We start from the raw sequence: 11,456 nt of genomic DNA, 5'->3' as shown, positions 1-11,456 counted from the left end.
TCAATTGCAACACATGAAAAATAGGGTGTACCAGTGAATAATCCGGGAGCTGTAGTTTATAGGCAACTGCTACGATGCTTTCCAACACCAGAAAGGGTCCATAAAAGCGAGGGCTCAACTTCTCATTTACCTTTTGAGTTAAGGAGCGCAACTTGTACAGTTGAGCTTTTAAATAGACCATGTCCTCCATTTGAAATTCTACTTCACGTCTCTTCTGATCAGCTTGGTCACGCATACGTTGTTGAGCTTTCACCAAATTCGCTTTAAGCTCATCAAGTATATTGTCACGTTCAGAAAGCAATGTATCAACAACAGCCACAATAGTGCCTTCATTACGAAATGGAATGATCGCAGGTGCGTCACACCCATATAATACCTTGAATGAGCACATATTAATAGAGGCATTAAAAGAACAATTGAACCATAATTCTGCCCACGACAACCATTTCAGCCACTTCCGGGGATGTTCTGTAACAAAACAGCGTAAATATGTTTCCAGGGTTTTATTAATTACCTTCGTTTGACCATCCGTTTGAGGATGATATGCGGAGCTAAAACAGAGCTTGGTACCTGCCAACCGAAACAGTTCCTTCCGAAACAAACTGAGGAAGATTCTATCCCGATCCAACACAATTGAGCTAGGAAAACTATGCAGACGAATAACAACTTTAACAAATACCTAAGCGACCTCCTTAGATGTGTATGGATGAAGTAGGGGGATAAAGTGAGCAAACTTACTCAATCTGTCCACAACTACCATGGTCATATCACCTCCTTTTGTCTTGGGTAACCCCCCAATGAAGTCCATGGAAATGTCTTCCCAAACATGGTTAGGGATTGGGAGAGGTTGAATCAGTCTCGCTGGCTTCATAGCTTGGTATTTATTTTGCTGGCACACGGTGCATTCTGCAACGAATTTGGCAATGTCCCGTCGCATACCCTTCCAATGGAAAACCGTAGCTAATCTTTTATAGGTCCTGGCCACCCCCAAGTGACCCCCTCCATGAGGAGGCATGAAATTCCTCAAGGAGTAGTGGAATACGGCCAGATTGAGTAGGCAAAACTAATCGACCCTTATACCAAAGGCACCCTTTTGAAAGGGAATAGAAAGGATGGGATTTAGGATCTTGGACAACTTCCTGGAGGAGTTGTTTCAATTTGTCATCCCCCAAAACTTCCTCAGCCAACTCTATCAGATCGACATTGGTCACCAAAGAAGTGGATTTGTACTCCATGACCCGAGACAAAGCGTCTGCCACTCTATTTTTAGAACCGGGTTTGTAGTGGATTTCGAAATCAAAGCCCATCAATTTGGTAACCCATTTTAATTGCTCACCTGCCAAAACACGCTGGTCCAACAAAAACTTGAGACTTTTCTGATCTGTTCGGATAATGAAATGGTGTCCCAACAAATATTGCCGCCATTTTTGAACTGCAAAAACATTTGCCTTAACTCCCTTTCATACACTGACTTAAGCTTTGCTTTTTATGAAAGTGCTTGGCTCACAAAAGCTAAGGGTCTTCCTTGTTGCATGAGGACCACGCCTATGCCAATACCCGACGCGTCGGTTTCAAATTCAAAAGGTATAGTGAAGTTCGGCAGCGCCAAAGTAGGTAAACACGCCATGGCGAGTTTTAATTCTTCAAAAGCATCCTGAGCGTCTGTGGACCAGAAGAACTTATTTTTCTTCAACAATTGTGATAAAGTACGAGCCATAATTCCATAGTTTTTGATAAAGCGCCTATAATATCCCGTTAGTCCAAGAAATCCTCTCAAACCCTGTATATCTTTCGGTACTGGCCACTGCTTCATGGCTGAAATCTCGTCTGGATCAGCTTGAATACCATTGTCGGAAATAAGATGCCCAAGGTACTCCAATTGACCAGCTCCAAAACAACACTTTTTATAATTAACCCATAGCTTGTGTTCTCTTAGAGTTTGAAAAACTCGTTCCAAATGACTAAAATGAGTTGCCATGTCATTAATGTACACCAATATGTCATAAAAAAAACTAACACAAACTTCCTCAAGTACGGCCAAAAAACATCATTCATTAGTGCTTGAAAAGTTGACGGTGCATTAGTGAGCCCAAATGGCATCACCATATACTCATAGTGACCTTCATGAGTCTGAAATGCAGTTTTCTGAATGTCTTCTTCCTTCATCCGAATCTGGTAGTACCCCGATTTGAGGTCCAATTTAGAGAAAAGAGTTGCACCTCCTAACTCATCCAACAATTCTTCTATTATGGGAATTGGGATTTTGTTAGGTACAGTAATGTTGAGGGCTCTATAATCCACACAAAATCTTCATCCCCCGTATTTTTTTAACCAGAATCAATGGGCTCGAAAACGGACTCACACTGGGTCTGATCATGCCTGCATCTAACATATCTCTTACAAATTTCTCAATTTCTGCCTTGTAACTATGAGGATGACGATAAGGATGTATGTTTGGAATTTCAGCACCTTCTTTCAACACAATAGCATGATCACACGCCGTTTGAGGTGGCAATTCCTTGATGAGGGGCTGGATACTGTCGGGGATGTCCAGTTCCGAGGAACACATCATGCTCATCATCCCAAACTACACATAATAAGCTTCGGCTTCATTTCTCATCTCCTTCATAATAGCTTTAACCGATGCCATAGTTCTGGACAAAGCAGGATCTCCCCTCACTTCGATGATCTTCCCTTTATCTTGAATCTCCAACAAATAGTGTCCCAAGTCAGCAGTGAATCTCCCGAGGCTTTTCAACCATTCATACCCTAGGATAACATCCACCCCAACTAATTCAAACAAATAGAAATCCTGTACCACCTTCAAGGTTGGAAGATTAAGCTCCACACCCTTGCAAATCCCTTGACTACCAAGGTGTTGGCCATTCCCAACTTCAACATAATAGCCCTTCGTATTTTTAGTGGGGATCTTCAACTCTTCTACTATGTTTGGTGCTAAAAAATTGTGTGAGGCCCCCGAATCCACCATAACAATGACTCTTTTCTCATTAATGGTTCCCTATAACTTCAGCGAATTTTTCGATGTCATACCGGCAATGCTACTCAGGTTCAGATGTAGATTGAACTCTCCTACAGCCTCCTCTGCCAACCCTTCTTCTTCCTCATTCTCTTCATCTTGACCCAACAAAATGAGATGGAGTTGTTTGTTACGGCAGACGTGCCCTGGGAAATATTTCTCGTCACATCGGAAACACAAGCTTCTTCTCCTCTTCTTCCTCCTTGGTCAGCCTTCTAAATCCCACTCCCCTTTGAGTTCCCCCGTAATTTTCACCTTCGCGAGCAGTGGTGCCTCCCCTTGCCTCAGTGTTCTCTGATTTCCCAGATTGGAATTTTGGGGCTTCTTTGTGACCGAAGGCTACATTATTTTCATGAGGAAATTCCTTAAAATCTTGGGCCTCGGCCCAACGCCCAACCAAGGATGTTTTACTAAACCCGAATCCAATGCTCTAGTTCGGGTACCCATGAGACCGCCCAGAACCCGGTTCCTCTCTTCTACTCTTTGCGCCATCTCCATAATTTCGTTCAAGTCTCCCGACCCTGTCATCCTTACTTTTGCTTTCACATCTTCCTTAAGGCCATTCATAAAGACTCTTTTCATCAACTCTTCATCAGCAAAACGAAGAGGTGTCGACCGAAGCTCAAATTCCTCCCTATACTCCATGATTGTTCCCCTCTGTCTCAACCCCATCAACACTTCATATGGGTTCGCCAACGATGCTAATTGAAACCGACTCATCAAGGCTAGCCGGAATAAGGGCCATCTCACGGCAGCAACCATCCTTGATTCCCACCACTGGAACCAATTTAAAGTCTTCCCCTCCAATCAAACTACGGCGGTATCAACCTTCTCCTCATCAGGTATCCTGTTAATTTCAAAATAGCGCTCCACCCTATATACCCACCCATGGGGATCTTCTCCGGTGAAATACTGAACCTCTACCCTCTTCACTCTTTCTCCTCTCCTAGTATCCTCGTCGCCCCGTACCCAATCCCTATGGTTTCTCTCTTCCCGATTACTATGTTCTCCCACACCTTCTCGGCCCAACCCCCTTATTTCTCCTACTTTCTCCTCCAATTGCGCAGTCACCGTTCTCATTAATGTTTCCATTTGTTGTCTCAATGTTTCTTGAAAAGAATTTTGCATCCCTTCAAATCTCTTCTTCACATTCTCCAATCTATTTTCTATTCTCGTCGATACCATCCAGAGGCTCCCAAGATCGGGAGCTATGATACCAACTTGATAGGAACCAGCTAATAGTAAGAAAGAAAAGGCAAGGAATTAGAAATAAAACAGTGCAGAATATTCTATTGAAAGTGGGTAAAAGTTCTGATTGCAAGATTTGGAAATATCAAGGTATGATGATAAAAAGAAAACAGTGACAAGGGAAACAATTCCCTCCTTCCTGTGACAGACGTCACCCCAATTCTCTCCAAATGATTCCCCCTGATTCCAACCTCCTTTTCCTCCTCATATGCACCTCCTAGAATTTGGACTCCCTCTCTCTTTCTGCCACGTGTGTAGTTACTTACTACCATGTGCAACAAATCCCCTTTCTTCACTTGTTCTCATTTTACCCCGATCCTTCTTCCTTTTTCTCTGGTATACCCTCCTGATTGGAGGTCCATCAACAACCAACGTAAAACTTTGTCGAATTTCTATGATAAAATGAGGGATACACACCAATGACAAAAAATGAGGGACGCACAAATGACCAAACATTTTATCAATTCCTAATAGATGCAAAGAAAGAAGAGCTCACCAAAAGAAGCACAATTTATAGAGTTCGTGTTTTAGTTATCATCTGTCCAGTGCCCTATGTATTTAAGTTCGTTATTATTAATTATATATAATCTCATTCTTTCTATTCCTTAATGGAGATAGATGAAGAGAAAAGATAAATATTTGATGAAGATACCAAAGGTTTGCAATCCAATTATCTAAGGAAAAAAAACCCGGTGTAAAAAATGGAGTAGGCCACCAAAGTGGGAAACTACTTCAAAAGAATATTAGAGTAACAATGTTAAAAACCATGCTAGCATTTCGTGAACAAAAAATACAGCAGAAGATGACACCATATTGAAGTTGGCTGCATAGATTTTGAGAGTTCAGATTATCAAGTAATTTGAATGCCCAATAGTGATGCTTAAAAAAGTATGCCTATTTTCAACCAAAAACAGTTGCAGTGTTCTGATTATAATTTTTCCAAACACCTTGAGCTGTGGAATCAGGCTTATTTGGACCTACATTGGATGTTTTTTGGAAAAATTAATCTCAACCAGACACATGCTTCGGTAATCCGCACTAACTAGAAAGTAAGTCTGAGAAGGGCATTTGCTTTTTATCAACATATAGCAAAATAACAAGCTACTCTAGAATGAAGATAGAGAGAAAAGCTGGGATGACATAAAATTCAGAAACAACTTCACCATTAAAGGTTGCGGTAATTGAAGCACCAAAGGTGGAAAAGATGACACCAGAATAAGAAAGTACAATCAAATTGTGCCTTGAGTACATAGATTGCTCAATCTTAACTTGAAAAATAATATCTTTCAAAAAGCATTGATGAAAACTGAAACTAAAAAGGGCATGTGCCTAAAGTCTAGGTAGTCAATTGCGGATAGCGGACGACCCTAAAAACACTATAGCGGGATAGCGGTAGCGGGATAGCCACTACAACTAAAAAAATATATCAAAGTATTTATTTTATAGTCTATACTTATAAATACACAAAAATACTATCATATATGAAATTAAAGATATACCTTAAATAAACATTCCTAACATATAACCAAAATAAGTCTAAGCCTTTAAGGCTTTATTATAAGTGTAAAATAATTTAAGCTCTAACTTTAAGGCCTCAAAACATACAGATTAAGCCTCTAAGGCTTTAGCAAAACAAATTTAGACTTTCTTCAATAGTCAACACTATCACCAAGAGTTTTATGTTTTAAGGAAGATGTATAAAAATAAAGTGAATTCAAATTATAGGAGATGAAAAAATGAAAGAGTTATGTTTTAGTGAAGAAAGTATAGGAATAGAATTTGTTCAATGTAAGAGAGGAAGAGATGAAACAGATTTAAGTGAGAGAGAAAAAATGAAGAACTTTAGTTTTACAGAGGGGGGAGAAAATAGAGGAAAATTAAATTAAGTTAAATGAGAAGAAAGAGAAAGAAATTAAATGAGAGAGAAGTGAAAGAGTTTTTTTTAAATCAGAAAACCCAAAAGACTAACAATAAAAAAAAAGTAAGGATAAAAAAGACTTTTTCCATTAAAAAAAATTAGGGTTTCAGCATTTCACTCTTCTTCAACCTCTTGCGCCTCCATAACACCACTATCTCACCGCTATCGCGTGCGATTGATCTCTCTTGACAGGATCGAGACCTTACGTAAGATCGGAAGGGGTAGATAAAAACGTAAAAAGTGTGATCGTAACACGGATCGTAAGATCCTACCAAATATTAATATATTTAGACATACATATACAGAGGATAATAACATCTTCAACTTTCTCCATTGCTATAAATAACAAAATTAACAAGTAACACCTTTTAAACTTACACTTCCAACATCAAAATATATGCATACAAAAGTATAAAGTCTCACATAATTATAAAACTAACATCAACATAATCAACTAAAGTGTTTAATTGCAAAAAACACCAACAAGTATCAGAACCTAATTACATACAAATAATATAATATGTATGTGGAAATATCATGTAGCTACATGATGTTTTAGGTGGAAACTTCATGTTTTATGTAACCTACACGTATATTGTAATAGTATGTATGTGGAAAGTGGAACAAAAGTCAACCTGAGTGTTGACATTGACATGTATAAAGCAAAATTTAAGAAAAGCATAACACAAAAAAATTACATAAAAAAGAAGAGAGAGAACATAACAAAGACAACAAAGTGAATATCATTTTTCTCCCATTACACATTATAACATAAAAGAGAGATTTAGAAGAATTTTGGGTGGGTCAAATGATTTTGGGCCATGAGTTTTCCCTTCTATACGAGTTTAAAAGATGAATTTTGTAATTTAGGGTTTTTGCCATAAAAACATAAAATCACAACGAGTCAGCGATTTTACGATCCTGCGATCTTCCTCGGCGATCTCACTGGTAGTGGTGAGATTGCATTCAGAGTGAGCACGCGACTCACTAGCTCTTGAAAACTCGTAAGATCTACCGATCCCACGAGTTAAATCGTGATCTTAACTACTATGCGATTGATAACAAAGCCTAAAGTATGATGAAGTTAATATGAAAATTTAGATCATGCTAATATATAAAAGTACAATCAATAACAACATTGCACAATTTACTTAAGGACATGACTCTAACAACAACACAAAATTCATGCATTTTTTGTCAAACCGGTCCAACTGCTTGTTAATATAACACTGCTTCTGATGAGTAATGAGTTTACAGTAATAATACCTTCAGAACATCAGCAGCAGCTAAAATCTGTTGACCATGGCAGATAGATGCAACTGGCTTCTTGCTTTCAGTGAAATGCTTCACCAAAGCAATAACTGACTCATCCAAAGCCAAGTACTCAGGTGCTCTACCACCAGGGATGACAAGAGCATCGTAGCTTGAAGCATCCACATCACCATAGGTAGCAGTTAAAGCAAAATCATGCCCAGGCTTCTCACTATAAGTTTGATCTCCTTCAAAATCATGAATGGCAGTTGGGCAGGTCTCACCAGCCTTCTTTTTGGGGCAAACTGCATCAACATGGCACCCTAAAGCCTGAAGAGACTGAAAAGGAACCATCACCTCATAATCCTCCATGTAATCCTGCAATAAGAATGTTAAAAACATAAACTCATCAATCAGCACTAGCAACAAATGTCAAATGTTTTACTCCAGAAGCATGCAAAAGAAAATCTTTGGTACTAAGTACTGATCAACTCTATGCCTGGAAATTCCCACTTCTACAGCCAGTCATGCCAAAACAAAAGGAAAGGCAAGCAGTATCCATCCCATGATTTTCAACTGCCAGCAACATAAAAAACATTCAACCTACCCCACAAAGAAAGAGGATTTTTTTATCAGAGCCACTTATGTTCCCTCCTAATGCCTTCACAAAATGCCGAATAAACTCTGGGTGCCCTTCATAAGTAGCTGCAGTAATGAGATTACCATCCACCACTGTTGCTGAATTCGTATCAGGTTCAACCCAGTGAGCACCAGAAGCAATCAGTGTCGGTCTAACAGCAGGAAACGCTGTGCACTTACGACCTTTAGCTACTCCTGCAGCAGCCAGAATCAACTGTCCATGACAAATGGAAGCAAGTGCTTTTCCAGAACCTGCGAACTTGGTCACCAGTTCAACAACACCAGGAATATGAGCAAGATACTCTGGTGCCCTTCCGCCCGGTAACACCAACCCATCATAGCTCGTGGCATCAATATCATCAAAAGTTGCATTGAGAGCAAAATTGTGACCACGAGTCTCAGAATAAGTCTGAAATCAGCCAAAAAATGCATTACTCAAACAAAATTAAAACCCCAGGACACATTGCTCGCTAAGAATATGTTTAGAACCACAATTTATTTTGGGAATTGACTAGATTAAATGATACTTTTTACAGTTTCTATGGTTATGGGTAACAACTGCTTAGATTTTGAAAATGCACTAAAAAACTTTGTTCAATATATGAGCCAATTTGATTTGTTTTTTAATGTTAATTATTTGAAATGACAATGTAGGGTGTTTTTGGTTTCAGAAAATACTTTCTTGCTATTGCTCTTGAAAATTATTTGCTATTTCTTATCTTTTATAAAACATATTCCTGTATATTAGTTATGTTTTCTATTTTCAGTATCAAACATCTCTATTGCGGTTGATCATTTTTCTCTATTTGTAAAAAAATGAAATAAGAAAGAAGAGGGTAACTTTGGTTAAAATAGCAAAAATCGTACTGTGTGATTGCTGAAAACTCTGGAAATGATGTTTTGTTTGACTTAGAATTTAAAAAAAACATGAACTTCATTTCCAAAAATCAGAAATGAAAATGAAGAACCAAACATGTTTTCTTTCACAGGTCCTGAATAAAGTAAAAGCAAGAGCATCCATTCAACTATGTTAAGTAAGACTAATAAAGCAAAATATCAAAATTAATCAATTAATTAAATTCATCCACAAAACTTTCCAAAAATAAAAACTGATTTGCAAAACAACTTAAACCTTGTTTAATTATAATAAGCTTTTACTTCCAATAATGTGAATTGAATTAGACATCAAAATCAGATGAAATCAACTACATATATCAATAATTAGGAACAGAATTTAACAAAAACCAAACTCATAAAAGAAAAAACAAGGCTCTGTGAATATAACAGAGACCTGATAACCGGAAAGTTGATGTACGGCGGTGCGGCAAACATCACCGGCTTTCTTTCCGGGGCAAACGGCGTCGACGGTGAGACCATAAGCTTGCAATGCTTGGAACGGAACCATGACCTGCAACAGAAAAGGATGGAGATGTTATTAGTGAGAGGGAATGAGAAAAGGAAGTGAATGAAAAAGAAGTGAGTGAATTGAACGTACTTCATAGTCTTCCATGAAATCACCGCAAAGAAGAAGAACCCTTTTGGGAGCCATGGCTGATAGTGGAAATTTGTGTGGAAGAGATTATGTGAATGTCAACACTGAGTAACCCCTTCTTATGTCGAGTACAAAGCTTTCATTAGCACATAAATAATGAAAGTGTAAAATAAATACAGACTAAGAATTTATAATTCATTATACATTATTATTTGTATTACTTTTTTACAAATAATGCAATAGGTATAAAACATGTATACTTTCAATACATACAAGTTTTTCTCAATAATTAATATAATTAATATTTATTCACCTAAGTATGTGACATTAATTCAACAACTAAAATTATAATATGTATTATATTTAATTCATTTCTATAAAAAAAATATAAGAAAAAGATATATCATAGTGTACAAATTCTTTATATTGTCTATATATCATTTATTAGTTATTTTCATTTATCATTCACTTTTGAATAAAAATAATACAAATGAACGATGGATAATATATTGATAGTATATAAATATTGACATTATCGATACATAAATATTACACTCTAAAAGTATTACTAAAAACTAAAAATAATATAACATATATCATAATCTATATTTATTTTATACTTATTATAAAGCTAAAACATGGTATAATCATCCACCATGGAGTAATTTATAATTTCCTATTTTGCCCTTGCCTATTTTCTACAAAAAAAAATATATATAACCTGATGCATCTATTCTCATTACATGCCCCATATTATTTTTTTAATTGTGTCTTCCTTCTTATTTTTATAACCGCAAAAAAATATTTATTTACTTACTAAACAAAAATATTTTGTAATGATATTTGTTTTTTATGTATGGTCTTACGACTTCAATAGTCAATAACAACGCACTATAAATATGATTTTTTTTCTCAATTTCATAATACTAAAGAAAAATCATTAATCAGATTATAATATTTACTACTTTATGCAATCATTATTAAAAAATAAAAATGCATTTGATTAAGATTTTGTTTCATGGTAAGTTTATTTGAATGATTACGCTCAAATTATACACTTCATCTATAAAACTAATTGCAAGTGGTTCAATATTTAAACAAATAATTACACTACAAACAATAGAAAAAACGAGTTGATAAAGACGAAAGTGTTTGTCAAAATGCTAGTTTTGATAGTTGAAGAAGATAACATGTACAATGACATGAATATACATTTATTCTCTAAAAGATAAAAAGAAATTTTTATTTTGGTATTGGATTGAAAATTAATCAGTATCTGAGTGTATTGACATCACCTAAATATAACAGCATTTCTAATGATCAAATTATACATGAAAATTCAAATTATCTCATAATCTACTGATCAAATTATTTTCATATCCTAAAAATATTATTTAAATCTTATATATTGGGTTAGCACATGTATGCAAAAATCCATGTTTGTGGCTGTAAATTTCCAGTATATTTTATGTTTGAATAATAGTCATTCAGTTTAAAATCTAGGTGTAAAAAAATTTAAAGCTGTCAATACATTATTTACTACTAATTTGTATTAGCTAATTTTTGTTTCATTTGAGAGTCAATGATAATTAATATATAAACGGTGAATAATTTATTGATAATGTAAAAAACACTTACACTGTCTGTATATATACATATTAAATCATTAATAATTACTTAATTTTCTCCTGTAGTAGTTTGTCTTGTATGAAAAACAGCATGAGAGATTGTCTCAAGATAGCTATAAATATAAGCCAAAATATAACAAGTAATAGATTTTTTATAGACTCCGAAATCAGAAAGACAATGATAAACAAAATGATAGAAATAATAAATAATAGTTCATCACTATTATAAAACTGTAATTAAGG

General features: G+C 36.0%; 1 protein-coding gene and 1 long non-coding RNA gene across 2 annotated transcripts in view; one reads left to right on the top strand and one right to left on the bottom strand.

Annotated features, from left to right (window-relative positions):
* Nucleotides 1-9,724, bottom strand: part of LOC109345164 (protein DJ-1 homolog D-like) — an 11,852-nt gene extending 2,128 nt beyond the window's left edge. The window contains exons 1-4 of the mRNA XM_019583987.1: nt 9,589-9,724; nt 9,385-9,501; nt 8,062-8,502; nt 7,470-7,832 (exon numbers count right to left, since the gene is read on the bottom strand). Coding sequence (XP_019439532.1) covers nt 7,470-7,832; nt 8,062-8,502; nt 9,385-9,501; nt 9,589-9,642 — 975 coding nt within the window. The 5' untranslated portion in view covers nt 9,643-9,724. The remainder of the gene's footprint in view (nt 1-7,469; nt 7,833-8,061; nt 8,503-9,384; nt 9,502-9,588) is intronic.
* LOC109345166 lies at nt 7-7,552 on the top strand. The gene is made up of 2 exons (XR_002107398.1): nt 7-5,619; nt 7,278-7,552. It is a non-coding gene; the product is annotated as an uncharacterized LOC109345166 (long non-coding RNA).

The sequence above is a fragment of the Lupinus angustifolius genome, chromosome LG04, assembly GCF_001865875.1.
Source record: "Lupinus angustifolius cultivar Tanjil chromosome LG04, LupAngTanjil_v1.0, whole genome shotgun sequence".
Taxonomy (NCBI): Eukaryota; Viridiplantae; Streptophyta; class Magnoliopsida; order Fabales; family Fabaceae; genus Lupinus; species Lupinus angustifolius.
Note: the sequence above shows the minus strand (reverse complement) of the source record. Positions and strands in the feature narration are given on the sequence as shown.